Source organism: Neovison vison, chromosome 10, assembly GCF_020171115.1.
Source record: "Neovison vison isolate M4711 chromosome 10, ASM_NN_V1, whole genome shotgun sequence".
NCBI lineage: Eukaryota > Metazoa > Chordata > Mammalia > Carnivora > Mustelidae > Neogale > Neogale vison.
The window spans coordinates 33814362-33838903 of NC_058100.1; the positions used below are offsets into that span (position 1 = coordinate 33814362).

At 51.4% G+C, this 24542-nt stretch overlaps 1 protein-coding gene across 2 annotated transcripts in view; it reads left to right on the plus strand.

Moving 5' to 3' along the window:
• Positions 1 to 24542, plus strand: part of PRRX1 (paired related homeobox 1) — a 72985-nt gene that overhangs the window by 43106 nt on the left and 5337 nt on the right. The window contains exons 2-4 of one of the 2 annotated variants that reach the window (XM_044266951.1): positions 12494 to 12669; positions 16724 to 16905; positions 20646 to 20717. In XM_044266951.1, coding sequence (XP_044122886.1) covers positions 12494 to 12669; positions 16724 to 16905; positions 20646 to 20700 — 413 coding nt within the window. In that variant the 3' untranslated portion in view covers positions 20701 to 20717. The remainder of the gene's footprint in view (positions 1 to 12493; positions 12670 to 16723; positions 16906 to 20645; positions 20718 to 24542) is intronic. The other variant, XM_044266950.1, reaches the window with a different exon arrangement.

A 24542-nucleotide genomic window follows, 5' to 3' on the forward strand; every position in this document is an offset into this window, starting at 1 on the left:
GAGTAACCAAACGAACAAATTGAAGGAGCCCAGCAAAGGTCTGCAGACATGTCTGGAGAGCAAAAAAGGAGCAGATTTCCTCATAAGTAACTCGCTTGGGCTAGATAAAAAATCGTAAATACGTAGTTTAGGATGTCCCCACTTTTGCCTAAATCCACTATCATATATATACTTTCTTTTAACCAATTTATGGCAAACATTTTGTTTGTAAAATCTGATTTTCCAAAATCTCTTCCCCCACCGGCCCTCCTAATTAGGGTATGTCTTATAGGGTCCCCTGAATTCATAGAATCTTCCAGTTTATCCGTAAGATACTCTATTTTAAAGGTATTGGCCTCCGAGTAAGGTCATCAGGTCATCAAGCGCTGCGCTGCTTGAGTTAGAGACACAGAGGAGAGAGAAGCTGCCGACAAAAGTTCTATCAGTGCTTGGGAATGGCTCTGCCGTGGAATGACAGACCAGGCTGCCCCCTTTTGTCCTTCCTCTTGCTTCAACATACTGCTCTCAAAGTCCTTTAATGAAAGTAATTTACAAATTTGAAAAAAGTCTAAAACTAGGAGAAACCTGAAATAAATAAATCACTCACTCAAGGAGGTGGAGGGCAGGATGCCTGCGTTGACCCAGAAGGCACATTGGAAGCAGATGCCAAGGAAGAGAATCTTTTAAGTGGATTGTTCTTACCCTTGGTTATCCTGCTTTTCTGGGTATCTCGTCCTTCCTTCCCTCTTCCTTCCTCACTCCCTCCCTCCCTTCTTTTTCTTCCCTTCTTTCTTCCTTCCTTCCTCCCTCCCTCCCTTCCTTCCTCTTTCTTTCTTCTTTCTTTTAGTAGACTCCAATCCTAGTGTGGAGCCCAGCGTGGGGCTTGAACTCACAACCCCGAGAGCAGACCTGAGCTGAGGCCAAGAGTCAGAGGCTCAACCAACTGAACCACCCAGGCGCCTCTGGTTATCTTTTCTTTTAATCAATAAGATTTGTCATTAGGTCTTTCCTCCATGCTGGCTTCTGCCCATTATGAGTTGAGGCATGACTTCTTCCTGCCAACACTCAGGAAGGGGGAGCTGGAAATGGTGGCCATGACATGAGTCATAGTGACACACAGATTACTCATAGGTTTCCACCCCAGGCAGACAGAATCACCTAATGACAAGGAGTTCTTGAGGGCTGTTCAACAACAGGGACATGATTCAGTAGAATAAGATTATTCCACATGGATTTTTGAGTGTTTTGCCTGAAACCTTTTTTTTTCCCCTCATGTGACCTTAGTGCATCAGCTTCCTTCCTAGTTAAAAGAGTCACACATCCTTGGAGGGGAAATCACTATATAATTAAGGTTTAGGTGTGCTTGGCAGGCAGTCATGTCACTGTAGGCTGGAGAATGAAGTCGCCGGCTTTTGCCCAAGCTCCTTTGCCAGTGAAAGGGAACAGAAAACACAGTGACTAGAAAGGACTAATTACAAGAAAATACAACCTGAAGCTAAACATAATTTTTGGCACATAGAAACGAGTGTGCCAGGACACGTCTAAAATGGTCAGGAGTTCCATAGGTGTCATCATTATCAAAGCCAAACGTTTGTTGGGGGCTGCTACGAAGTACGGGACGCCATTCTCTAGGCTTTGCTCACCTGCCTCCGAGGCTCGCCTTCTAATTTGGGGAGGTAATTACTGATGTAAAGTCTTGCACAGAGAAAGTACATGAAAAACCTGGGTAACACATGCTCCTGGGATTTATGCGTCTTATAAACAATGCAGTAAACCTTCATTTCAGGAAAATTTGTGTGCCAGCGCTTTCCAGAAACTCACCCCAGAAGGGGTTGTCAGATTTGGTGGCTGCATGTGAGTTGATCAGGGTGTGTCGAATAGGCATTTTCTCTGTTCTTTTTTAGATTTTATTTATTTATTTGAGAGAGAGAGCATGAGCAGGGGAGGGGCGAGGGAGAGGGAGAAGCCAACTCCCCAGCAAGCAGGGAGCCCAAGATCATGATTGGAGCTGAAGGCAGACGCTTAACCGACTGAGCCCCCCCAGGTGCCCCCCAGGTAGGCATCTCACCCGGCACCACTGACCTATCCATTCTGTCATTCCAAAGAAGGGTCTCGGTGTGCCAGGATGCTGGGATATGCAGTTAATAAGTCAGAGAAGGTTCACCACGGAGCTCGTAGTCTAGTGTGACGGTCAGCAGCCGTAATCGCATTTGGTCAGAAGTGTTGTTAGAAGGCAGGGGGTTCAGATGCTGGACAGAGGACCACGAGGGGAAGGCTGCTTCTGGTTGGTGATCAGAGAAGGTCCCTGGGATTGCTGACGGGTGACTGAGGCTTGGAGGAGGACAAGGAACCATCGAGATAAAGACTCAATGGCTACAACTAAGGCCTAGGATGTGTTGTGAGGTGGAATCAAGGCCAAAGGAGAACAGAAGGGAAAGACAAAAGGTCACCACGGTCCGCAGCACAACTAGAGTGGGGTGATTGGAGGGACATGTCACAGCATGGCTGAGAGAGGGACGCTGGACTTCAGCGAGATGGAGGAAGCCTCGGCAGACCATCTTCTGACCTACCTCCCGTGCCGCTGTCTCTGCCCTCCTCCCTGGCCCATTACTGGCTCTGACGGCCGCCACCCCTACTGGGGTATTTTTTTGTTACCATCACTTCACTTTTCAAGTACTTGTGACTTCTTTCACCACACCAGTTATAAAGTTCTTGAAGGCAGACTACACGTACGATCATTTCTCTGTATCTTCTCTACCCAGCATGCTTCATGCGCTCAAATGCATGAACCAGGTGTGAAAGTTCAGGATTGATGTGACCACCGTTAGTGACCTCACTTTGGGGATTAGCCTAAGCTGGTTGATGCAGACACTGTCGGCTCACCCGTGGTCAGGAGGTCGAGGCTGGTAGGAGAAAGAAGAGAAATAGTCATTCTCATTTCTGTCTGCTAATTTCAAGTCTCTTAGAAACCTTCTGGTTTCCTCTTTCTCTCCACTGTGTTTATAGGTGAACTTGGTTCTTTTAAAATGGAGTCATGCTGCTTCCAGCTTGGAGACTGATCTCTGTAGGGGGCTCTGGGTGTGGAGGAACAGGCCAGTCACCTGGGCTGTTCCCAAGCATGGGTGACAATAGCCCTCATCCACTCTGTCCCCAGCCAAAGGTGTTCTCAAACGAAGACAAATCGAGACAAAGCAAACCAAAAACACAACAATAACCACAAAAGGACAAGATTCAGCCACTGCCTTAAATAAGCTATGATTGAAAGTTTTCTGTTGGACTAGTTACGGAAAATACAAAACAATCCTACAAACCCGCGGTGCTGGATCTGGAGGAGATCTTAGTCACTGGGTCCAAACTTGTGATTTTGCCATAAGGACGCTGAGGCCCAATGTCACAGATTTGACCAGTAATCCTGCTGGGTCAGAATCTGAGCCTCCTGATCGCCGCCCCCGCACCCCGCCAAAGCCCTTTCTACGTTGTTCCACAGAGAATTTAAAACAAAATAGAAGAAGTGTGTATGTCTGATTGTGACAATTTTAAAGACATGTGTTGTTCCTATCTTGTATTTTACAACCCGGTTTACAGACAAGATTGAAATGCAGAGATGTTATGGTGCGGCCTCTTCCTCCACAAAATACTGAGCTTAAATCGCTCTTTACATTTGGCTCTTCTTATTCCTAAAAGGGAATTTTAGAGGTTTCTGGGTGGCCCAGTCGGTTAAGTGTCCGACTCTCAGCTTTGGCTCAGGCCTTGACCTCGGAGTCCCGGATCAGAGCACAGTGTCGGGGAGTCTGCGGGAGATTCTCCCTCTTCCTCTCCCTTGGCCCCCACTCAGGGGCACGCTGTCTCTCGCTGAAATAAATACACGAACCGGAAGAAGAGAGAGACAGAATTTGATTTCCTTCCACTTAGGCGTCATTGAAAAACAGCAAGCCTCTTCTGCTGCCTGCGCTAGCGGAGTCCGGGCTCCACAGCGGTCCGACGTCAAAGACCGGGAGAACTGCCGCGAGGGGCTGCAGTCCTCTACGGGCCCCTCTTGGACTCTGTCTGGTGTCAGCACAAAATCCCCCTGGTGCCTTCCCCTGTTGCAGGGAGAAGTGAATTCCCGTCCCTGCGGCTTTCTGTGCCGCAGGCTGCTTGTGCTACAGTTACAACTTGAGCTGAAAGAAAAAGAGAGAAACAACTAGAGATGGAGAAGTTAAGGAAGTGAAGTCCTGTCTCTCTTCTCGGGTTTTCAAATGGCCCACGACAGCCTCTCCGTTGCGTTCCTCCGGCGAAGAGTCTTGTTGCGTCACCGCGGCTCCTCCGAGCCCGAGCCTCGCCACTAACTGCGCGTCTCTCCGCTGCTCTCGCTTCCAGCTGTGCTTTTGTAAAACCTGCTTTTCCCCCAGATTTGTCTTTAGAACCTTAAAATTGATTACCCCTCTCCCCCCAAAACTGAATCATTAAAAAATACGACTCAGAGTGGTTACCTCCCATGAAGACACCAATTTCTGCGGCTAATGTCGAGACTGATGTTGTGTCTCTTTCCAAGTGACAACAGTCTCGCTACAGGAGAACGGCCACCGGCAGAAGGCCGGGCCTTACTCATCCAGAGCTCGGTATCCTGCTCGAATACCCGGGCTCTCGTGGGGACCACACACCTGGAATATGGCAAGTTTAGAAAGCTCTTAAAATCTGTCAGAGCTCACTCTTTTCCCAGAGCTTTGCCTTTCTTGGTTTTCTTCTTATCCCGTTGGCATTTACCAAAGGGCTCAGATATTTAGGGGGAAAAAAATCACTGAATAAATATTGAGTAATATGACCCAAGATTCGTGTTTTTACACATGTGGCAACCAAATTAGTCAACCCAAGGCACACAGGCTGGGAAATCACTGAATTTTCATAGCCTGGCTTTAGCCCTTGGCCTTCTTCCATTTCCTGTCTTTTATTTTTTTTCCTTTCTAATTCATTTCTAGTGAGATTACTTGTTAAAAGTGCCCGTGGCTTACCTGTCTTTGAGTGTAGAATCTGCCTGCTTTCTGAACATTTCCCCCAAATCTGAACTGAGAAAGGAAAATTGTCTTGTTAGAAAGCCAGGAGTTGACTAGCAGAAAGAATGTCCCAAATGGGGCTTTTCAGACAAACGTCTGTGCATGACTTCTGTGGTGCAATTTTGGATCAACCACCACATCCCAGATCTTGACTCTTAAAGCTTTTGTTCGTTTGTCAAGCTCCGTAGATCTCACTCCTGGTCCAGTAGCCAAAATCAAACCAACGAAGCCGCGTCACATATGTGGGTGGTTTTCTCACTTTCTCTGCAGTTTTGCTGTGATAGAAATCTTCCCGATTAAATACCAACAAACAGTGAAAAGAAGGAAAAAAAGAAACAACAGCAGTGGCTTTGAGCAGTCAGTCTGTCTCTGAGGAGAAACCGCGCTAGCGGCGGTGGCCATGAAGCCTGCCCTTGCCCGGGGCCTCTCGGGTGCCAGACCGCGTGCCCGCCGCGTGCGCATCGCGCTGTCCGATGGCCCGAGAAAGCAGGTTGTCTTACCTCCGCTTTACTGTTTTGTAAACTGAGGCTCAGAGAAGGAAGGTGGCTTATCCAAGGCCACGCAGTCGTCAGTAGCTGGGCCTGTGGGAGAGCACAGGTCGTCTCGGTTCCCAAGCCGGTTCACCTTCCCTTCTCCTCCCGCCCCCTTGCCAATGGCTGTTCAGTTGGCGCTGATGGAAAGACTCTCATTTTCCGGTTGTTTTGTTTTGTTTTTTGACATCTAGAAATGACTTGAAAGTAGGTAAATAGGTAATTCATCCATAAAGAAATTGGGAGTAGGTTACATATCTGAAGCCAGGATTTCATGTTATTTTTCATACAAGAGAACGTGTTTGTTGGGTAATTGAAGTCCTGTAATAATAATTCCGGTCCATGAGTATTTTACATCTGACCCTCCGTTCGTGGTTACTGAGCACTGAATGCAAACATACATGCTGTACTTCGAGTTTACAGTGAGAGTCACGCGGCAGGTCCCTGCATGAGGGAAACGATGCATCGAGTCCCAGGAGACAGCCAGGGTTCCAGCACGGGGCTGCCTGGGGAGGCTTTACGTGGGCTCTCCTCGGGGTTCCGATCAGGAACCCTTTCAGAAAAACGTCCTAAGAGAGTTAAAGTGGATGAGCTGATCCCCAGCTGTGGCTCTCTGGGAAAGGCTCTGGCCTGGAGGCGGCGAGCGAACCCGTGAGACAGAGTCAAAAGCAGCACAGGACCCACGAGGACACCTCTGGCCCTGCAGGCTTCCGTCTTCCGAAGGGTCGTCCGCTGCGCTGAGAGCGCTGAACTCGGAGCTGTCTCCGCGTGAAACCACGCTAGCTTTACACAGAGCGACTGACTCAGCTTTGGGCGCAATACTATTACAAATAATATTGTACACTTTTAAGAGCATTTTATTCTCCTAAGGATGTATGTCCCCCAAATTACACCTGAAGTGTTTTCATGCTATCTTCTAAGGCTTAGGACTGACACTTGACTAAAAATAAATAGTGTTATTTGCCAAGTTGACTGTAAAGAAAGAAATTTGCACGTCAAGGACCATGACGCGAAGTTCAAGGTCCGGCAGCTGCAATGTGACCAGCGCTGCCCCACAGCCGGGCCTCCGCGTCGGGACTCCGTGGGGGAGGAGCTCAGCTGTGCTGTTGACAAGGCGTGGGTGCTCCGTTAAACTCGGCTTTGGTCATCGTGATGCGCTAGGCTTGGTCTACACTGCAACAGCCATCCCAGTGAAATGACCCCTGTGCCATTTATCGGGCACATATTAAAAGGACACAGACCTAATTGTAATTGGAGCTTAGTGTAACCAAAGAAACTCAAATGAACGCCGCCGCTGTATCTTGCTGCTTTTCATAGGCCTTGCAAGAAAAGCTAAGCAGTTTTTAGTGGCTTTTGCAATTACACTTCCCTTCAATTTTCCAAAGGTTGCAGGGCCCGAACCACACAAATCCCATTAAAGTAAGTAGTTGTTGTGCAATGTAAGTTCCTTTGAACACATTCTTCAATGCCCATAAAATGATCGGCGGGCTGCTCTGTAGATCCGCTCGCCTGCCATGTTTTCAACCGAAAGGAAGAAGGCAGGCTTTGATGTGGTGGTTGGTCTCTGCTACTGAAGCTGGCGTTTTATCTTCTTGCATCAGATTTCTTTCCAAATTGATGTGACTCAGGCATACGAAACACATTTTTCTTCAGATTTTATTCCTAAAATATGTTTTTGCTGTACCTTTAAATTACATTTGGCTGACCTATTTGGAATTTCCAAGGCTTCTCCCACCAGATGCAGAGCAGAAGAGGGTCGGGGTCTTTGGGAGCTAAGGGAAGCCCGCCTGGCGAGTGCGAGGCCTTCCGGAGCTGGGGTCGCCCGTGCTACCCGGTCCCCGGTCAGAGGACGGACCTCCTCACGCCGTCTTCCCCACGCAGCCTTCAGGGCAGCTTTGGCAGCCAGATGCGGGGTCCCCTGGGATTGCAGCCCTGGGGACGCACAGACCTATTGTTCCCTTTACCTTGTACTTGACCGCACGGGGGCCTCCCACTGAGGACTGGGGAGCGACGCTCCCATGCGTTCTCATCCGCATCCATCTCAAGGGCCGTTCCCTTTAACATCTCGTTCTCACCAGTGCTTCTCCTGGTTGGAACCCGTCCTTTCTCTTGGAGCCTCTTTTCTACTATGGAATAAAAGTGAAGGACGAATTTCTTCATTGACGAAGGAATCAGAACCACGCAGCTCCTCCCATCTCTACGAACCTGTCGGAGGGAGAGAGTGAAGGTTCTGTCCTCCACGGGTAACGTTATCCGGAAACTAAAGATACCGTTAACCTAGTAATTTGCTAGAAACTGTTAAAAAGAATAATTGGGAATTCAGAAATTATTCAGCCTTCAAAACTTCAGGGGAATCACCAAAGTTCCAAGTTTCTGGGACTGCATTTATGCCACAACACTACCACGACTGTTTCAAGATTTTATTGTCTCATCATTTATCAAGAGACCCTCAGTCATTTCCACAGGAATACTATAGGAGCGCACAGAGGTGACATGACATTGACGCTGAGAGAACTGAACCATCATTTTTTTAAGTATTTGATTACACAGGAAAATATATGTAGGGATTAAGAGAATGGAGAGATCAGTGTGGATGGAAATTATCTCAGCGTCTTAGAGGAGGTCACATTGGGACGCATCATACAAAACAGGGGTTTTGAACTGTGTCCTGAAATGAACGAAAGTGAAGGGCTAATAAGGATGCAGAGAGAAGATGGAAAACCGGGTTTGCTACTTCATAAAAACCTGCTCCTGTTTAATTGATGAAGTGGAGAGGAGCGGAGGCCAGGGAGAAAGAAACTTCGAGAACATTTGGATCAAAGTCGCTCTTCCAGATGAGAGAGCTGGCAGTTCTGTGACTCTTCTGGTAGGAATGACAACGCGGGACACACAGGGACCCGCGATCTGAGACCCTCTTTGTAGAATTCATGTGGAAAAGCCTGCATTTCCTATAACATCTCCCCAGGGTCGTGGTTTCCTCTGTGTCTCTGACGCTTCACGCGCGTGACCGCGGTCACTTGCCCTTGAGGCTGCAGCGGCCTTAGCAGGGCAGGCGTCCAGCTCCGGCTCCGGCACACCGGGGCCGTGATTTGCGGGAATTCTCACTTCCTTCTTCGGGCCGTCATGTCCCTCCTCTGTAAAATAAGAGGGTGGAAGCCGACAGTGTCTTTGGCTTCCTGTGGTGCCAGTGTTCTGTGACCCATGATTCCACGTGAAAATACACCTGCTCACAGGGCCATTTTGCTTAAATTAGAAATCGTGGCCGGGGCGCCTGGGTGGCTCAGTGGGTTAAGCCTCTGCCTTCGGCTCAGGTCATGATCTCGGGGTCCTGGGGTCGAGTCCCGCATTGGGCTCTCTGCTCAGCAGGGAGCCTGCTTCCTCATCTCTCTCTGCCTGCCTCTCTGCCTACTTGTGATCTCTCTCTGTCAAATAAATAAATAAAATATTTAAAAAAAAAAAGAAAAAGAAATCGTGGCCGTAACTGTACACTGGCAATGTACTCAGTCATCCACAACACGCGTAAAAATACATAATCATTCACAAAACCCAGAAACGCCTGGCATCAGAAATACCACGACTTTGATAAGGTCGCACCCGCGCCCTCTGTGGTTATCCCGCAGCTCGCTGGTCCCGCCCACGCCAGAACCCCAAAGCCTGAGACGCCCCCATGCCCAGTTGGACACCGGTGTCCTTGGGCAGCGTGTGTTGAAACCGACCTGCCCCGTGACTGGTTTTACGGGAAATACGACCCCCTCCAACGACACACGCGACCTTCTCCCCGACCCCCTCCATCGACACACGCGACCTTCTCCCCGGCCCTCAGCGGCGTCCAGAATCTGCGAGAAAGGGCTTCTCCGAGGCGCAGCGAACGGGGCCTCTGTGAAGCTCTGTGACCTGCGCCTCTCTTCCCGGGCGCCCGGGGACTGGGCTGGGTCCCGTCTTCTGGGTTCTTGGAGGAAGAGAGCTTGCGGCTGGCGAGCAAACAGCCGAGCCCGCGGGCTGCCGTGGAGCTGCCCCTGCTGCCGGCGCATCGGCTCGTCCCGTTAGGCCGGCGCGAGGGAGGGCGTTTGCCAGATCCAGGCTCCTCGGACCCGTTATTTGTGTGTCTTTTCTCACCTTCAGCATGGCCCGGGCCGGTGTTTTCACTTGTTAAAAACAACAAGAACATTCACTGGGAAACGTTTGCTGGCCTCGTTTCAGGTCATCCTAGCTATTTACTCTGCGTCATAAACTAGAATTCTCCATTTCCCTTCCTCCCACGGCAGGGAGCTGGTGGTTTCTCGTGGACAGTCGGTGGAATTGGAGAGAACCGAGGAAGGTTTTAAAGAACTACCAAGACGTTATGTAGCAGGTTGTAGGGCTAAGAACAAAACATAAAATATTCTTGTTCTTGATCACGGTTTGGCAGCACAAAAAGAAAAGGCTCATAAAACAGCGTAAAGAATTTAGAATGTGTGGCTCTATCAGAGAAAGACTTCTCTTTGAGGGAAACAAACCAACCGTAGGATTGGCTTAATAAGGGGTTTCCTTCATGTGATAAACGTAATCGTCCAGGGTCTGTCCGGTCGGTCTCAGTCTGGGGCAGGATGGAATCTGCAGGTTTTTTCCAGAGCCCTGTTTCAGAGGAGCACGAACTGCACATTGTGCTGCCGTCAGAAAGGCCCGATGACCTAGAGAGACTGAAGTACAAGCCAGATAAAGCTGTAGACAGAAAGATTGGGGAAAGAGAATGGAAACCACAGGAAAGACTCCAAATATTTAAGTACGAAGGAGAACACAGAGGTAAGGCCCCTGCGGGGCACTGTCTGACCCAGACTTTGGTTCTAGTGTGGATGTGGCTGTGGCTGGTTCTGCTGATAGGTGAACCGTGGTACAATCGGGCTGTGGGCTGGAATGTTCCAGGCCTCGATCGGTCCCCGAATCCGCACTAGTTCAACTGGCTCTCGTGTCAGGATGCTGCGGAAATGACATTCTTACCCAAAGGTCACAGCAGCTTCTTTGACGCAAGGCTCCTGGGAAAACAAAGGGAACAAAGCCAGGGAGGTGGTCGACGGTGAACACGACCCTAAAACAGTGGAGTAAGTGTCAGTCCTTCTTAGCCGGGGGAATGGAATTGGGATTATATGGGTTTTTCAGCAGAAACCCAAAAAGACAAGGACATTTCAAGTTCAACAAGCACGTGCTCTCTCCGGGTGCTTGAAACACCCCGAGGAAACGTGCGGTCTCCGCTCAGCCCTCGGGGAGAAGGGGTCTCTGAGCAAAACCACTTGGAGGCCTCAGTTGTCAGGCACTGAGGGATCCGGGCTGGGGGATCCTGGATATAAGCTACACTTGGAATCCACACCCAAATGTAGATGGTGCGGTCAGTTTGTGACAAGAATAATATTACAGCCCAGGCAGGTACCAGTTCTCTTGAGGATGCGGATTCATGCTAATTGCCTTTACTTATTTTGTAAGTAGGCTCTGGCCCCGCCCGGGAGCCCAGTGCTGGGCTTGAACTCCTGTCCCTGAGATCAGGACCCGAGCTGAGATCAGGAGTCCAGCTTCAGTGACTGAGCGGGGGCTTTCTTGAGTGTGTTGTGTGTCTCTGGCCAGAGGATCAGGAGACGTCCAGTGCTGGGAAAAGGCTCAGGAGCTCCTCCAGCGTGCGGAGACGGGGCCAAGCTCTTCTCTCCGTCGGTCCCCGCTCTCGTCCGTCTGTCTCCGGCCAGGCTGGGAGTCCGTGGGGAGGGCCGCGGGAGTGTAAGTCCAGCTCCCCCGGCGGAGCACGTGTCTCAGGCTCCGCACCCCTGCGCTGGACATCTCTGGGCGCGGCATGGCCCGGCCTCCCCGACGGCTCGCTGGTGGCGGCGGTGCCGCTGGTGTTGGCTCAGCTTCCCGCATCCATCGTTCCTGTGGGTGCCGGCTCGGGCGGGGGAGGGAGGCGCCCAACCCGCCACCCTTTCGCCCCATGCGCGGGCTGGGTGAGCCGCTTGCCAAGGTGTGTTTGGGGGAATCGACAGGAAAACAGGTGAAAATTTGGGGTCACGATTCCCCAGAGGTCCTGGGTGAGACTGTTTCAGAGATCTTGAGGTCCGTTCCGGGCGGGGTCCTCATCCGGGGAGCCTCAGGCCCGTGCTGGCTGGGGGGCGGGTGTGGGGGCGCCTCCCTGATCTGGGCCCAGGCTTCGGCCGCCGCACTTAGCAGAGCACGGAGCCTCGAGCACAGGAGTTAGGAATGACTCGGTGTCCCCTGGAGAAGGCGTGGGGAAACGGGAATCCTCCTCACCAGTTTGAGTCACTCTGCATTCGTTTGGTTTGTTTTTAAGGTTTTATTTATTTGACAGAGATCACAGGCAGGCAGAGAGGCAGGCAGAGAGAGAGGGAGGAGGAGGCAGGCTCCCCGCTGAGCAGAGAGCCCGACGCGGGCCTCGATCCCAGGACCCTGAGATCATGACCTGAGCCAAAGGCAGCGGCTTAACCCACTGAGCCACCCAGGCGCCCCTCTGGGCTCGTGTCTATGTGGTACGTTGACGAGAAGGAGCCAGAGTTGCTGATTGCCTTGGTAGGACACTGTGCTGAGGATCACGAGACAGCACCAGGCAGCTCAGGCCCCCGGCAACGTTCTGTCCTCCGGCATCTCCGCAGAAGCCCCGGGAACGGGCGCGGCAGGGCGGTGTCCCCGGCCGCGGGGGCAGGGCCGGCGTCGGGGAGCGCGCGGTCTCCCTGTCGGCTGGGGCTGGGCCGGGTTTGCAGGCGGCCCGGACGGCAGGACCGCGGGGCTCGCCGGCGCCCGAACTCACGGCCCCGGGGCCCGCCGCGGCCGCACGCTGGGAGGGACGTTGGGCTCCAACAGGGCGCGGCGCAGGGCGCAGGGCGCAGGGCGCGGCGTCTCCCCGTGGGCGCCCCGGAGCGGGTGGCCGGGGCCCCCGCCGCGACCGTCGCTGCTCAGCCTCGGTTTCTCCCGCCGCAGGTGACCCGCTGAACTCGGAGGAGAAGAAGAAGAGGAAGCAGCGGCGGAACCGCACCACGTTCAACAGCAGCCAGCTGCAGGCGCTGGAGCGCGTGTTCGAGCGCACGCACTACCCCGACGCCTTCGTGCGCGAGGACCTGGCGCGGCGCGTCAACCTCACCGAGGCCCGCGTGCAGGTACCGCGGCTGCGGCGGCCGCTCCGGGGGCCGCCGGGGGCGCGACCAGACCCGGCTTCTGGGGGGCAGCGGAGCGTTTTTATTTGCTCTTAAGGTTTTATTCATTGATTTGCGAGAGGGCGGGGGCGGGGGCGGCGGGCGCGGGGGGCGCGGGGGGCGCGGCGGGCGGGGGGAGGCGGCGGCGGAGGGGGAGGCGGGGCCGAACCCCGCGTGGGCCCGACCGCAGGGCCCCGGGATCGTGGCCCCAGTGGACGGCAGACGCTTTGCCGACGGAGCCACGGGCGTCCCGCGCAGGATTTCTACAGACCGGCTGCGAGCCCTTGGGTGGGCGGACCGTGCCCCGCTTCGGGGCGCGCCCCGCGTTGTTTTCCGAGCGACGGACTCGACACCCGCCCCCCGCGCCTCATCTCCTGCTGCTGCTTTCGGGGTGTCCAGACCTGCGGGAGACTTGGGGGTGCGCCCTGCTGGGAGCGGACGCGAGCGCAGCGGGAGCCGCCCTGGGAGCCCGTGTCGGGGCGACTCCGTGCTCTGTGCAGGGGGAAGGCGGCGCGCGGGCCAGCGCAGGGGGCAGCGCGGCCTACGACGTCCACGCGGGGCCGGCTCGGCCGCCCTGACCTCACGCGGCGGGATTAGTGACAAGGACAATCGCTCGTCGCCAGCACTTCTGGAGCCCTCTGTGCCAAGTGCGGTTCTAAGGCCTTTACGTGACCTGGTCTGCTGACTCGTCAGGGCGCTGACGGACACCCCTCGCCTTGCAGATGTGGACACTGAGGCACAGAGAGCTTCGAGCGTCTCCCTGGTGTCGCACAGCCGGCGACCGGCTCGGCTGGGACCTGAGAGCAGACCCAGCTCAGGCTTGCAAGCCCCAGAGGAGACGCGGAGTGAGGCGGCGTCTGCCAGCCGAGGGCTCCTTGTCCGGCTGCGTCGCTATCGCGGCCGCAGGTGACGACCTCGGTGTCCTCCGTAGCGGGCCGCGCTGCGGGCTGACAAGGGCGGGCGCGGATCGAGCCCATCCGTCCTGTCCGCTCGAGGAAATGGTCCCTAGTGTTTGTGCTCAGTCCCGGCTTGAGGGATTTCTTTCTGCGTGTGACACATCTCTGGACCGACAGGATTGGGGCGAGACCCCCAGAGCATGGAGGTGGCAACTGTGTCTGTGCCACGAGGCGCCGTATACCTCGAGGGACGCTTGAGTCGATGGAGAGGGCCCTGGAGGGCCCTTCGTCGAGGGGAACCTTGGCCAGAGCCGCCCCCTAGGGAAGCAGTGACCTCACCTTGAAGGGCTTCCCTGAGAGGAGACAGGTCCCCGACAGGGAAGATTGTCTAGACTCCTGCCGGCGTGGGGGCGAGGCCCTCAGCACTGCCTGGCGGTCCCTCCTGCTGGGGTGAGAGGGACCCACGGGGTCTGCAGGGAGGAGACTCAGTTGTGTCGTCCCTGTTCCGCCATCCGAAGCACACCCCGAGGTTTGCCTTCCCCACGGCCTCTTCCCCACGCTGCCATCCGCGGTGCTCCAGACCCGCTCTGCGTTTCCACCTGAAATCCCTTCCTCTCCCTTCACAGCCGCTGCATCTTCTGTGCCCTGGGGCCTTGGCCTGTTGCGGTGCAGTGAGTCATTTTAGACCCGCAGCTCCTGGAAGCGCCACTTTGACTGGCACAGAAGGGCACCCGGACAGGCCGTGCTTGGCATCGTCCTTTCTTCAACGCGGAAGAGCGGTTCGTGAGCCGGTCTTGCTCCCGTTACAGGGACAAACAAATGCTTTCTTAGACGCTGAAACTATTTTCTCTTCCTCCTTTCTCACCCCACTGTGTTCGGATCCCTCTGGGGGCTGTGGACATTTCAGATGTGAGCGGACAGAACTCTCCCTCCGCCACGTTGTTCCTCCTCCGGGAGGTCCCCTTTCCCCAGTCCGCACCGCTCCCTTTTGGCCTTGGCCTTCTTTACGGCATCCGTCACAACATGACACCGTTCTGTTGAGTCGTATGTGGGCCGACTTCCCCACGAGTCTGTGAATCCTCTCGGATGGAAGCCGTATCTTCTCACTTTTGCAAAAATTCTTCCCCCCCTTTCTTTTTCCTCTTCTTTTTCTCCCCCTCGAACATCTATCAAGCACCTATTATACTCTTGGAAGTGTTTCACTTTGTGGGGATGAGTAAGTCACTGGCCCTCTCCTCCAGGGTGTGGTCGGTGGGAGACGGAGACCATAGATGGGCCCACCACCCTGTTCGGACGCAGGAGACGATTCCTCCACTCAAGGAATACACGAGAATTCGTGATAGACCGGAGGAAGGGACGATCAAATCTGCCCCGGGAAAAGGGGTAAAAATTCACTTAAATGAAGCACCCATTCTGTGCCATTCTCACGACAGCCCCATGCGAATTAGTGTCCCCGCGCGGTGCGGAGCCGCTGAGGACGGCATTTTAAAGCAGCGGGGCCGGTGCTTTGATCCAACTCCATCAGACTTTAAAATCATGTTCTTTCCACCACGATTCTTCACAAAAAGGGGTTATTAAAGTCAGATCTTGAAAAGCAAGTCGTTGGATGCCTGGACGGAGAGGGGGGACTGTCACAGGCAGAGGGAGCCTTTGGTTGACTATTCAGAGGTGGGAACAACTGAACACCTCGGGTAGTCCCGAGCCCGAGGCGGGAGCTGGAACAACGGAGGGTCCATGCGTGAGGCCCGTGAGATGCAGGACGTGGCTGGGTTGGTGGACCAAGAGCTCATTCCCGAGCAGACTCTGTTCTATGGTAAGAAGTTTCGGTTCTGTTCGGTGAGCAATGGAGAGCCGTGGATGACAGCGGATTCCATTTACATTTAAGAAGATCAAGGTAACAGTAGTGCCAAGGACACATGAGCAAGAAAAGAGCGGGACGCGTGCGGACCCAGAAAGCAAGCGCGAGTCACCTTCTCTGACTTCTGCCCGGCCCTTCCACCCACACGACCCACGGGGCACTAGCCGTGTGGTGGTTTACACCAGCATTGCTCCCAGCAGCCGCGCGGCTGTCCCACTCCACACCACGGGATGGCTTTTTCCCAGGCCTCGTCCTGCATTTCCCGTTAATTGTACCTGAAAGATTTGTTTCGCAGTTTGTCAAAGGTACGTGCCGGTCTTCTTTTACTTGACTGGGAGCTGCTATGAGCAGAAAATAAGCCTCAACCCCCTACTCCCGGCAATTAGCACAGACTCTGGAACACGGCAGGGACCTCGAAAAGCTTTCTCGAATGAGTGAACGACTGCATACGAATCCGTGGCCCTCTGGACGACTGGAGTGGTCACGAGCCAGATGTCCACGAGCCCAGGAACGCAGCCGCTTCCGATCCCAGTGAACGCCAACAAATTACTTACTCTTGTCGAACCTGTTTCCTCGACTCTGAAATAGAAAAAGGAAAACCCAGTATATGGAATGAGCATGATCAGTAGAAGCAATGAATGCAGTGCGCTTCTGGAAGTTTCTAGCCCTGGCAGCTCTTGATAAATGAGAGGGGTGCGGCGAGCGGGGACGGGTCCTCTCGCTGTAACTTCCTGCCCCTGCCCTGGTGCTCTTCGCAAGGCCCCAGTAAACCACTTGCTTTGTAGATTCTTGCCGCAGGCACCAGTGGATCTGGACACGGAGAACTTTCTTTAAATGTCCAATAAGCATTTCAAAAGTGGATGATATTTTCACATTTTGGAGAATTCTGAAAAAGACTTCTAAAAAAGCCAGTCTTCATGGTCTAACGAGGTTTTTCTCTTTTCCTTGATTACAAAGCAACAAGACCACATTTTGCTGCCTTATGGGCTGGTCTTGGATCGCCTCTTCGGGGGGTGGTGATGGAGGCCCCGCAGGGGCCTGTCGTGATGGTCTCTGACACGAGGGCGGTGAGCTCACGCGCCCCTCCAGGGAAGGACTGGGGCATCTTTGTATGGCTCTGGGAAGAAGGCTGTACCTGACCCGTCTCTTCCTTGGGGAGGCGTTATAGGGTGACCTTGGCCAGGACGTTGGCGTGATTCGTGTAACCTCTTCTTCTTTGTTTCCCTCTCCCCGCTGTGCCCTGCTCCTCCCCACACTCTTCCAGGTGTGGTTTCAGAACCGAAGAGCCAAATTCCGCAGGAACGAGAGAGCCATGCTGGCCAACAAAAACGCTTCCCTCCTCAAATCCTACTCAGGGGACGTGACTGCTGTGGAGCAGCCCATCGTACCTCGTCCTGCTCCGCGGCCCACCGATTATCTCTCCTGGGGGACGGCCTCTCCGTACAGGTGAATGGCGCCCGCCCTCCCTTGCTCCACTTCCACACGTGTCTCAGCGGTCGGCCCCGCTCAGAGCTGCTGGTGCGGCCGGCTGACATTTCTTACTGGGTTAACCTCTTCAGAGACTTTCAACTTGCTGACACCCCCAGATTTTCACGGGAGATTACTAGTTGCCCCAGGAGCAGGGTTTGGGGCAGAAGAGAGAGGGACGGGCCATCAGCAATCTCCTCTTGGACTCAGGAACTCTTGCAAAGGTTTCAAAGATGGGGAAGAATCTAAAAGAAAAGATCATTAAGCTTTGCCCAGAGTCCCTCTTGCGACCCTTCAGGAACAAAACTTGACGCCACTTCCAAATTTAAGAGAGATGGGTTTCATTACGCTGAAGGAGAAATTTAACTCGTAAGGCCCCAAGTGTAGGCTCAAAGGTGAACGTTATGGTAAAACTGATTTTGAATTAAAAGACAAGAAGGAAGAAAATGAAAAGGAAGGGAGGGAGGAACGAGAGAGACACAGAGACACAGAGCCAGAGAGGGAAGGAAGGGGCATCCACGACCGTTCTGACCACGCTCATGGCCACAGTCCCTTGTTAGCAAGTGGGGATGGTTTATGATCCAAATACCTTCCTGTTCTATTGCGAATTCTCACTTCTCTGGAGTGCTTTGGGAGCCAGTTTGTCCGTGTGGGGTTTTTAAAAGATAAAAACAATGTGTGATTCACACTAAACTTTTATATTAAAAAGGTGAAAATTTTTCAAGAAGCAAGTAACAGAGTACTATTTCAATTTCTTGGAAAGACTTTTAACCTCCATTTATTATGCTGTTCCCATAACACAGATTAATTTGGCCCAAGGGAAGTTGAACCTAAGCATCATTACTGTTCTTAAGTGCCTTTCTTTGAACCTAACCCTGAGTACTCTTAGACACAGGGTCAAGGCTGCGTGTTCCCTCTGGCCAGCTGCAGTGGAGAAGTATTCACAAATTCATTTATGTTTTTATTTGCCTTTTTATTGTGAAGGTTAATCAACGCTTTCAAGAGAGGTCTTAAACTAATTATAGGAGATTATCCCCCAGCTAAAGTTCAGCTCCTAACGTGAAAAGCCATGTTCATGAAATGTAAATACTTTTCAAAATTGGTGGTTTTAATCAAAGCGTAAGGCCTCACCTCATTGTTCTTTCTGTTCCAAATCAATTCCTTAAAAGAAATGCCACAATTGTATTTGGATTTTTTTAATCCCCCATTGTGCAATTAGCCTGAATTATGTTGGTTTTAGCACTTAGAGACCCCATACCTGGGAAACTGGAAATTTCTCCAGCTCTCAGATATAGTAAGCCTTGCTGATTTCAAAAGATTAGTCCTATCTCTATGTCCGATTTAAAATTTAGACTCTTTTCCCATTGGAAAACTTACTAAAAACACATCTTGAAGACCACTGTGAAATCACGTATCTTTTAATGTTTTAAAGAAGTAGAAGACTGCTTTGTTTGTCCGATAAATATTGATCGCTCACAGACTCATTCAGTGGCTTGGGCAATGGATGTGGTTCAACACTTAATGTTGCAAGGTCTCTGGTTTGAATTTGGTCCTGACCAGGAAGTCCTGCTCCTTTCCCTACCTGGGTCCCAGTTAGGAACGTTTCACACCGGCTCTCAGCCATCCAGACGGCTGCCGTGTAGTCCTTGGCAGCCTGAGAGAGAGTCTGAGGGCACCACACTGCAGGGGTGAGGCTGAGAGCCTCCCTGAGTTAGTGCAGGACCAGACCGCCCGCCCCTACGTGGGGTCACGCCCCAGCGCCCGCCTCACACACGTGTGGAACGGGGGCGTCATGCTGCAATCCCCAACATGCAATTGGTGTGTGCCTTTTTGGGAAATGTTCTATTTTATTTTAAAAGATTTATGTAGAAATACTAGATACATTTTTTAAGAAGCATTCATAATGCCACCATCTTGATATAACTCGTTTATTTTTGCAATTAGAGTTCAGTATTTTATATAGTGTAGCCTTAGTGTACATACCCTGTATTCTGCTGTTTTCATTTAAAAATCATAGAAGTTAGTGCTTTTGACTCATTTCATGGTATACTTTTATATAGTTGTTTCTCTTAGATACAGAGTTTGTAAAAAAAATAATTAAAAATCGCATAGAATCTGATTGTTCATATTCTGTATGAAGAATAAATTAATCTCCAGATAGAAGTAGAAGAATGATGGTTTAAAACACTAATTTAATCAATATCAATGTTTTTGACCCAATGTTGACTGAAGTGTTTATATTTTGGTTAATTTCTAAAAGTGGCAAGGCTATTCTGTTACTCGGAGATTTTTCTGCTCTGTTTAGGACCAAAATACATTATGGTTTCACAATTTGAAGCTTGGTAGGAAATGTGTCTTGTTTAGGAAACATAAAGCAGAAACGAGTGTTGAAAAGCAAAGGAAATGAGAGACCTTTTGTGTTATAAAAAAATTAACTGGCTATTTCTGTTGGTACATTTATGTCAAGTTAGTTATCTCACATGTGACATTCATTAAAAGGCATTTCTTTTGGTTAATCCTTGGAACGCTCCTGTGTGCTAGCTCCATCCTTGCTCTGGTTCCAAAGAAGAAACTGAACACTTGCCCAAGTGTAAGCCTTCAGCCAGCAGAGTAAGACCCGGTGCCCGTGGTGCCTGTGTCTGTCTGTCCAGCATACTAGGCCACGTCACCATGTTCTCATTCAGATTCAGGCTTCCATTACACTGAATGCAGTAAAAAGAGTAAGACCGGGAAACTGTAAACATGCCCTTTGATTCAGTGTCTGTCTCAGATCAGGGCTGCATGCGTGCAACTCAGGGCCGCCTTCTGGGGTGTGTGAGCATCCCCTGAAGGACTGATGTGGCTTGGTCATGCGACCAGGCAGAGTGGGCGGTTTTGCCAGAAAGGATGGCTCACTGGCTTCCACCGCCCTCCCCTGGAAGAGGAGGGGAGGGAACCAAGACTCAAAGCAATCGTTTGCATGTGGTCAGAATCATGGGATGGGAGAGAGCCAACACATTTTTTTCTGGGTGTCTTTTATATCCAGCATGGTGGCTGTATAATTTATCGTCCAAGCTGGGATGCTTCGGAAAGTGAAAGGGGAGTGCTATTAATAATGACACCACAACAACAGGCATCACCGGGGACATATGGTTCCCCCTATTTATAGCACGACATGGCCCCGTCCGTTCCCTTGAGCATGTTACGGGTGATGACGTCAGGCAGGCAACTGAACCACCAGGAGGAGCAAAGCGTCCTCCGACACAGACGCTGCTGTCCCGGCAGGTGTCTGCTTCATCTACCCATCGCCCGTGGGGGGAAGCTGGTTTTTGGCACATGCGCCCACTGCTTAGATCAGAACTGGGCAAAGGAGGGTGCACACGGCACCGGAGAGGTATTAAGTCCAACAAATCGCGTGGGGGCTTCAACTCCTGGGGAGCAGTGACCGACCAAATCCTAGACTTTGACCTGTTATTCTAGATGAGGCAGTCTAGAAGCTTCTCCCTAGAGACATCCTTTCCTATGGGAGCTGGAGAATGGCCTGGACCATCAGTGCCACTTCCAGAGGGAGGACTGGGCTTCCAAGAAAACTAGTCACAGGCGAGAGAGCGGCCAGCTGTCCCTGTCCACAGCTCCCCTCCCCGTCCTGCTCCTCCTCCCCGTTTGATCGTGGTCAGGTGCTGCCTGACATCCACTGAATGCATTTGGCTCATTTCTCCCTTTCACGCTTTCAAAAATAGATCCTCGTCCCTCCCAAGATGTTGTTTACACGAGGGGCTTCATAACGGATTCTAACGGAAGACACTGAAAAGGTAACTTGTCAGAGGGGGACGAGGGTGGCTGCTGGGGGTAGGGTTTAAGTGGGAACGAAGTGTGTTCGAGAAAGCGGGTCTTGGCAGTTTTTAGCAATGCCACCAGGGAAGTCCTCAAGTGGGGATACGAGGGGGAAGCAGAGCCGCGGGCGTGTGTGTCCTTGGAGTTAAGGGGAGTCGCAGAGCCGAGAGCAGGGCTCCTCCAAGATGACTGAGCACGGGCGTCTCCTGGGATCAGGCTGCAGTGCAGACGCGTTCTGTACGTCCGGCTCAGGACGCGGCTGCATCTCTAACCTGCTTCCCCGTGGTGCTGAGGCTACGACCCTAGGAGTAGGGGACTGTAGGATATGGGGCAGGGGTCAGAAGAACCGTGTTCTTGTCCTGGCTCCGGCCGCTCCCCAGGCTGTCGGGGTGTCAGGCTCTCACGCAGCCTTGCATCTCAGGCCGAGCGAGCGGCGTTTCCCTTCCCCACACCTCCCAGGGCGTCCGAGTCCCGGTCGCGGACGTGCATGTGGAAGAAGAGACACGAAAGTCCTCGGGACGAGAGAGAGATGCAGGCCCCGTGTGTAAAACGTTCCTAGGAGGGGAAGTTAGATACGGCAGAAGGATCGTGAGCGAACAGTGCACGCCACGGCTAATGCAGAAAATCAGCTTCCGAATTTCAGAAATGCTTATTTAGCACAAAGGATCACCTCCAGAAGGATTTATGGGGTCTCTCTTTAAAGGTAAACGTCCACAGGAGAGCGGGTACGGCGTGGGCTTAGGTAGAGCGGGTACACCTGGTTCTCGCACTGCAAAAGCCGCAGCCGGAGCCTGGCCTCCGCCCGCCGGCCCCGCGCCGCAGCGGGCTCCCGCCCACCGCCTTTGGAAAAACCCCAATAAGCTGGTGAAACCTCAGGGTCTCAGGACGACACCCAGACTGCTCGGGCCGACAGATTTGTCTTTGGGGGGAAGTTTTCAACAGCTTGTCATCGTCTGTCCAAGAGGGCCAAAGAGAAAGCGAAGTTACGTTGAGAACAGAGGCAGGCGCGGTTTCCCCCAAGCGCTCCTCGAGTGTTCGGTGATCTGTGGGGCGTTTCGAAAAGCAGAGGGGCAGGTGCCCGTAAGTCTCCTGGTTTAGAATCACACCATATATAGAATTTTCCACGCTTCCTTGGTGTTTGGCAGTGATCTGAACACGCTCCTCCTCCCGACAACCTTCCCGGGTAGGTTGAAATGATCAAAAATGATCTGTCCCCAGTGCAAGTGGAGCCGAACCCCGCCGCGGGTAGCATTCTGCCGTCTGTGGCTGGTCCCCATCTGTTAAGAATCTCCAAACAAGGAGACGGAAAGATTTCAAGCTTGCTTAAACGTGTCAGCTCCGTCCACGTCCGGGCGCAGAGCTGCTGAATCAACAGATGGGACCCAAGCATTTCTGTTCCCTCTCCGCTTCCGCAGCGCACTTCACTTGGCAAAGCAGTTTCTCGGTCACAGACACACAGAACCGACATTCTTCAAAACTCGAGAGAAAAGATGCTTTCGCCAAACCCTATTAACCCAGTTCCTGTGCTCAGCTCATGTCCATGTCCTGTTAGAGGGGCAGGTGGCTCTTAGAAGGCAGGACCAGCGGGTCGGGTCTGTCGGTGCCGCTAAGCTCTTGACGTTACCACGTGCGTCATCGATACGGATCACTTAGTCTCTGTCTCACTTTCTGATCCCGGCAAGTGTCCTCTTGTGTAGGAATGAATGCTTGTTTCACATTTTGAACGGTCCTATAAAATTGGTCGAAAATACCTAATTAACCCTCTTTGGTTTCGTCTTGGGAGAAAACGTTTCAAGATCCTCTCTCTCTGCCTAACATAGACCTTTATAAGTTTTGGTGGCCTGGGAAACAGGTGGTCACAACAGTCTTTCGCACTGGCGGCCAGCCAAGGCTCTCACGTCTATTGTCGCTTTGGGAAGTGGGTCCTCTCCAACTTACTTTTCATGCTTTCTTTAAAGCGTGACAAAGCGGCTCTGGAGGACCCACGCATTAGTTGTCTTCTCTGACCTGTCACACGTCTTGCTTGTCGCTGGTGTGTCAACGGACTGCCGCTCCTTGCCTCCATGGCTCTTTCAGTGCAAGCTGAGGAACTAGAACCATGTCCAACTACCAGACGGAGCACAGACTTGTAATTCTTTAGTGCAGGCGCTATTCCAAACCCTGCTTAGTCGTCTATGAAGTAAGACGGGCTCTGTTCTTGTGTCCTACTTCTTAGAGCTGTGCAATGTGCTAGACTAAATTTTTGAAAATTTATAATTTCCTAAACATTTACCAAGGGCAAATGTTATCATTTGTTGTGCTCCTAGGAAACTGCAAAACTCATTCATTGAGAGCAGCTGCTGTTCTAATCTTCATGCCCCACTAACTTGAGGGCTACCTACAAAGCATCGCATAGGGTCATGAATGCAGTGATACGCTTACAACAGCACACAGTACAATTGGACAAGGGTACTTTCTCGACTCTAGAAACTCAGGCTTCCATTTAGGGGAAAGTGTCCCAATGAAAATCCAATTTCCTGTGCAATATATAACTAATTTGCATTGATTTGGTTTTGAGATGGAAAATGGATTATTTTCTGGACACATTAGGGAAATCTCAGTATTTCCAAAAGATGTGTTACCATATGAAGTCTTCAGACTAGAATATCAGATGAAATTAGTCAACTACAAAGCAGCTCTATAAAAATTGTCTGTAAAATAGATAATATTGAAGTCAAAGCTATAGTAGACATTTTTAGAAAACAGCGATGATGTCTTCAGTAAACAAAAACAATCCCCAAAGGTTCCAGTCCCCTTTGTCTACTATGGAAAATGGACTAGATCTCTGACCATCAAAAAAGGAGAAAACCAGGATGCCTGGGTGGCTCAGTGGGTTAAGCCTCTGCCTTTGGCTCAGGTCATGGTCTCAGGGTCCTGGGATCGAGCCCCGCATCGGGCTCTCTGCTCAGTGGGGAGCCTGCTTCCCCCTCTTTCTCTGCCTGCCTCTCTGCCTACTTGTGGTCTCTCTCTCTGTCAAATAAATAAATAAAAATCTTTAAAAAAAAAAAAAAAGGAAAAAATCTCTATGAAATAGGACTTTGCTTGCCTAGAGCCTCAAAGGAAAATAGAACCTCAAGAGAATTAGGTCAAGTACTTGAAAGAGTGATACTCCATGACCATCCACAATTTACCGTCAGAGAATTTTTTCTTTATGCTCTCTCATAAAATTTTAGCCTTCTGTTTCCAGGAGCCGTTCAATTTTATTCAGTTTAACCAATAACATAGATAATGTGCCATTTCAGCTCCTCTCTAATGCATTTTAAATGGTACTATGGACCACCTTCAGGATTTAATTCTCTTGCTAAAACCTGGCTAAGAAAGGTGGACTGGGTTCATTTCATGATCTGTAACTTAGAAGCATTTCCCAAACCCAGTGGTCTCTTATCCTAACAAATAACATCTTTGATTTCCTTGAAACCTTGGGTTTCAGTATATACTAGCAATTTTTTGAATGTAGGATTTACGGGTTTGTATACATTTCTGGTAGTGCCTTGAATGGAAGCAAGTAATTCATATAGAAATTAAATGAGAGTACTATATGGGTTTCAAGAATAAATGAAAATTTTTGATATATCACTAAAAAAAACAAAACAAAACAAAGAAACAAAAAACCTTGTCCTATTTTAACAGGGTTTCTGATCATTTACCTCACTCCTAATTGAAACCTATCTTAACTGGGGACTCTCTTTCTGCTCTGTTGGTAGATAGTAGGAAAGTGATAGTCTGTTGTTAGATCTGTACTAATCTATGCTAATATTTGTTCA